Source organism: Helobdella robusta (genome assembly GCF_000326865.2).
Source record: "Helobdella robusta unplaced genomic scaffold HELROscaffold_7, whole genome shotgun sequence".
NCBI classification, from domain to species: domain Eukaryota; kingdom Metazoa; phylum Annelida; class Clitellata; order Rhynchobdellida; family Glossiphoniidae; genus Helobdella; species Helobdella robusta.
The window spans coordinates 453,265-458,562 of record NW_008705398.1 but is presented as its reverse complement, the minus strand read 5'-3'; the positions used below and the strand labels follow the sequence as shown (position 1 = coordinate 458,562).

At 35.2% G+C, this 5,298-nt stretch overlaps 2 protein-coding genes across 2 annotated transcripts in view; one reads left to right on the top strand and one right to left on the bottom strand.

Annotated features, from left to right (window-relative positions):
* Positions 1–870, top strand: part of HELRODRAFT_189521 (hypothetical protein) — a gene marked incomplete at both ends in the record, with an annotated part of 14,774 nt that extends 13,904 nt beyond the window's left edge. Inside the window, one exon of the mRNA XM_009030675.1 lies at positions 847–870. Coding sequence (XP_009028923.1) covers positions 847–870 — 24 coding nt within the window. The remainder of the gene's footprint in view (positions 1–846) is intronic.
* A 1,613-nt stretch (positions 871–2,483) lies between these two features.
* On the bottom strand, positions 2,484–4,813 carry HELRODRAFT_69371 (hypothetical protein; the record flags this gene model as incomplete). The annotated part of the gene is made up of 5 exons (XM_009030567.1): positions 2,484–2,617; positions 2,817–2,964; positions 3,127–3,352; positions 3,481–3,625; positions 3,763–4,813. Coding segments are annotated over 5 exons (1,704 nt in total), but the record flags the coding sequence as incomplete, so codon positions are not given.
* Between the last annotated feature and the right edge of the window lie 485 nt (positions 4,814–5,298).

Genomic DNA, 5,298 nt, shown 5'->3' with positions numbered 1-5,298 from the left:
TTTTGACCTCGTTGCCNTAGTAACTAGACAACAGCTGAGAAAATTAACCAAAGAGAATTAATTGAATGACTAATTAATTAATTAATTGATGCAAAGATGTTTTAAAAACATAAACAACGATAAGAATAATAATTGTTTTCTTGTTATTCCCATGTTTATATATATGCATTGTTTGCTTGTTATTAAACTTTCTTTTTCACTGTTTTAATTAATACGTAGTTCTCGTTCGCTTCTTCTGTTTAAAATTCTCTAAATTTGATCGATTGGTTTTAACTAGGACGATAATAATTATTTATAATAATATTCATAATTTTAATAATATAGATAATAATTATTTATAATAATATTCATAATTTTAATGATCGAATTAATTGGTTACAATGTGAGTGAATTAATAAATTGTGATAGCTTTAACGGTGATATTGGTAAGACCAGCCATAATAACGGTAAATGTTGTGATGATTATTATATCTACGGATCATTATAAATTGACGTCATCACTCAAATAATAATTAATGATAGTGTTATAATGCTCTTGTTCTCAACTTTTATTAAAACAACATTAGTATTTTTACTATTGGTAATAATTATAACCATTGTCATAAAATGTTTGTTTATTAGCTGCACCTAATGCTAGCACTGGTTTAGTGTCCGTTGTATCTGTGGTAGTGGCTACAGTTTTAATGGTAGTAATAGTAGTAGCTGCTGTAGCTTCAATAATGATGGTAGTAATGTGCAGTAGCAAGAGTATTAGTAGTAAGAGAAGCGTTGATCGTGTTCGGTGGTAGCAGTAGTAATGGGAATACTATTAATATATATTATTATAAAAAAAACGATCTTTAAAAGGTTGAAGGTCTGCTGAAAGTTTGAAAGACAGTCAGAGGGAGAACTGATGAGTTTTTTAAAGGGCATGGTCTAAAATAACGACAGCCGAAATTGATACATCCAAGTTACTACCGAATTATACTCAAATTTATTTTTTATTGTTAGTAAGTAAAACGATAATTATTTTAATAAAAATAAACGAATTTTCAGGTGAAAAAAATTGACATTTTGTAATCGTAAATATTTGAAGATAATAATCCATGTTTTGCAAGTGCTTCACAGCCTTTACATCATGTCTTTATTGTAGTCTATGGCCTATTTATTACCTTTAGATTAATTTTATTCGCGATTATTTTTAAATTTATCAGCAGTTCATCGTTTCTTGCATCGTTGGTGGCTACATTCTTAAAAGTTTTTTCGCGTTTTGCGTTCTGTTGTTGAGGTGGCCTGGTTTTATTGGCGTTGATGTTGTCGTTGTTGTTTGGTGGATAACGGTTGTAGTAGCTGCTGTTGTCGTTTTGTTGAATTGCTTTGAAAATGTTGGGAAACTTGCACCAATTTCCGACCTTATTGTTGTTGATGTTGTTGGTGTTATTGGCAGGCTCAAAGCCTGTTTTGTTAATGTCATTAATGTTGTTGTTGTAGAAGTTTTCATAGTTGTCGTTTTCAATGTTATTGTTGTTGTATTCACATTTTGAAGTTATGCAACCGATGCCGTCGTCGTTCTCAGTGGCTGGGCAGCAATTTCCGAGGTTCGGATTTGTTAGATGATATTGGTGAGAAAATTTTCGAGACACTAACGAGGATGATAATGATTGATATTGATCATCTTCGCAAATCGTTTTTGCCACTTCCGTTTCCTCCTCTAGCCTATGACGTGATTGATATGATATTTTTGGCACGAGTTTATATTCGTCTAAAAATAATATTTTTTTCTCTCTATGTTTCAATCTTTCGATTTTATCGACTGGGTCTTCGAAAATTTGAAATTCGTTTGTAACTTCAAGATTCCTCTGATGCAAACTTGACTCGGGTAGGTGCAAATGATTGACGATGGATTGGAGGTAGCAATTGCATGTGTCAGTTGCTGCTGGCATGTATTTCTTGCATGTTGGGCAGCGCCTTTGATTTCTCTTGGATGATTTTTTGTTGATTTTATAGTTGTTGGTTGTAGCAGTTTGGTTGTTGTTGTTGTTGTTGAAAAATAATTTTTGAGTTTCATAATTATTCGATTTGTCATCTTTACTTTCATCTAAGTTTTCGTCGTCAACTGTCCTTTTCAATTTGTCTCCCTCCAGGTATCCAACCAGCGAATGCAGTGGGAAATCTCTTTCACTAAACTTCATCAGCTGCATTCCTCCTTTCATTCCATTCCAGTTACGACCGGTAAGTTGCTGCTGTTGATGATGACCGCGAAGATGGCTGCTGTGTTGGAGACGATTATTATTATTATTATTATTATTATTATTATTGTGGTGTCGGTTTTTCGAATGAATGCAAAACTTGCGAGTTTTGTTTCGATAATTTTTATTGAGATTCGATTTTTTCAACTCCTCATTCTCCAGCGTAATCAAACTAAATGGAATTAGTTTCAGTTTGACGGACTTTCGCGACTTCTTCTTCGGCCTTGGGATCGGACAGCTTAGTAACCTCTCGTAAGGTTTGGTCATCGTTTGACCGTCGACTTGGAAGTTCGACCCAAAAAATGATGGTATTTGAACTTGGTTCTGTTTGAACGCCAACTGGAAAAGTCCAGTATTGGCTGTTTTGTCAATTTTCAAATCAAGAACAACTGTTGGTGCGTGAGTTTGTGTGTGTGTGTGTCAGTGTGTGTCAATGTGTGTGTGTTTGTGTGTCAGTGTGTGTGTGTGTGTGTCGATGTATGTGTGTGTGTGTGTGTGTGGTGTAGTATGAAACAAAATAATATTATACAACTAAAATAATCTCGAAATTAGAACGATATTAACGAGGTATACACTTGAAAAGTGAACCTTTCAGGGTATCTTCAAGAACCTGCGGGCACATGCATGCAGTAACTGATGTAGAAGGCGCCATGCACGGTGAAGAGTTGATCTCAATCAGCCATGGCTGATAATCCTCACTCAGCATGAAATCAGCACCAAATAGTTCAAAGGTATTCTGTCGTTGAAAATGACTTCTTTTGTTTAATTGTGGCATAGTGAACTTTGAGACCTTTTTTAAGATAATTATTTGTAATAAATAACACAAAACCAAAAAATATATAAAATATTTATTCGTTCATAATTTTATTCATTCATAAGTGGCATAATTTTTGTTTACTTTTCTGTGCTCAACGATTTCTTGGCAGCAGAGCAAAGAACTGATGACGGCGTCTTTCATGCCCTGAAAAATTATTTGATCCCAGACGCCTTCGGGTGCGCCATTCATTTGCATGTAGTTCTTCAGGTTGTGGCAAGTCCACATATTATTCCCAGGAAGCTCTTTAGATCGAGTTTTTTCGTTCGTGTAATGTTTTTGGATGGAGTTGTTTGATAGGTGGATAGATCTGTGGATCGAACGGGTGGGAATGAGTTTTTAACATATTTTATCAACTTAGACTATTATTTCAACATTTTCACGTTTATTTAACCAAAAAAAAATTTTTAATAAGTAATGAAAATATTGTAAACAAACACTTCAAAATCGTCCAGTGTGAATTGTTGAGAGCAGAAACGAATGTAGGAGTCCCTATAGAACCATACTGTCAGAGGGTTCCAACCGGTCACCAGAAACCACTGACGAATATCGAACTTTGTTTTGCAAATTAGTAATGGTCTTTCTAAATTTAAAAAAAATGCATTTTTCGAAAATTTTCAATCTAAAATCATATTCTGAAATATAGGTAGGGTTGATAAATTTGTTTGATAAATTTCTTAAGACATGCTATTTTATGAAAATGAAACAAAACTAGCTGACCGATATATTTCTGTATGACATATTTCCTCTCATTCAATCCGATCTGAGAGTCAACCAACTTCATAATCTCCGTAAGCCCATCCAACAACTTGATTCCTCTACCGCGAGATTTCGCACCTGGCTTGAGGATCCAGATATTTCGAGTGCCATCAATATCAAATTGTGGTAACGATTCTCTTAGTTTATCCAGCAAATACATTATAAATTCGCTTTTTTCTTGGTAATTCTCTACAGTAACGATCAGATCTGAGCGTTTCATCGAATCGTAGATTTTTAAAAATTGAGTATATTTTGTTGATGAGAACTCTTCAAATTCTTCTTCGTCCAAATCATCGTGGGAAATGAATTTTAAATAATCTTGACAGATAGCGCACGCCTCATGGTAAACTTCATCAGACAGCGTAAATATTTTAGTCTTCTGATCATCTGCTGCAACAAATTTCTCTGGATTTAAATTATTAGAGAGGATGATTTTTAACAAACTGATGGCTGCTGTTAGGCAGAAATCTTGCTCAAACGCAATTTTGTCTCCCGGTTGGGCTAGCTGGTAAGACCTCGGATAGAACGTATAACACGAATTCGGTTGGTACCAATGCAGATCTCTTAGATGATTACTGAGTCCCACCTTCGTCGTAAAAACAGTTCTCGTGAAATGATTGATAATTTGATCACTGTTGAGCAGTTTTTGGTTGAAGAAATCTCTCCTAGAGCCCCAAAACAGGGTCGGTTTGTGCTTATTGACCAGCCGGTAAAGGTAGCCGTAGTAGCCATCATCTTCGACCCACGGTAAGCATTTTTCATCTTCTTCTACAACCTTTTTAGATAATTTTAATCTGTTAGTACTTAATCTATCACTGATATTTAACTTTGTTAAGTTTGTAGTCGTCGTATAGGCATGATAATTAGCGGCAGAAGTAATAAGAGCGGCAGTATTTGCTGCTGTGGTAAGGGTGGTATCGTCGTAGTAGTCGACGTCACTGTCGTCAGCGTTCGCGTCGTCGTGCTTCAATTCTCCTAATTGGGTCCTGTAGGAAGAAAATTGGTAAAACATTTCAACCCAGCCCCTCTCTCGCAGAATTTTTCTAAGAATTGGGTAAGGGCCCTGGATTATGAAAATTTTATTTTCTTCTATGGCTTTTTCTGCTTGCTTTTTGGCTTCTGCTTGTCTGGTTTGAGAGAGGTTATGGGGTGGTGTGAATGACGAGGCTGACTTGGGTGTGTATGATGGGGTGTGTGGTGTTTTTAGTGTGTATATCGGTGTGTATGATGTGGATTGTGGTGTTATTTGACGGTGAACATCGTGGGTGGATTCTGTTTTTGTGTTGAGGTATTTCTGAAGCGACATTTTGGAGACCGAGTGTTTGGTCTGGCTTGGGTGGGCAGTTCGTAATAGTAAAAAATTTTAATTTTCCGGCTTTTCAAATTTATACTTTGTTAAATTTTGTTTATTTTTGCAATATATTTGTATAATTTTATTAAAAATTCATGACAGAAAAATGTTTCAATTCACTCTCTACGATTTTGTTTATAGATATA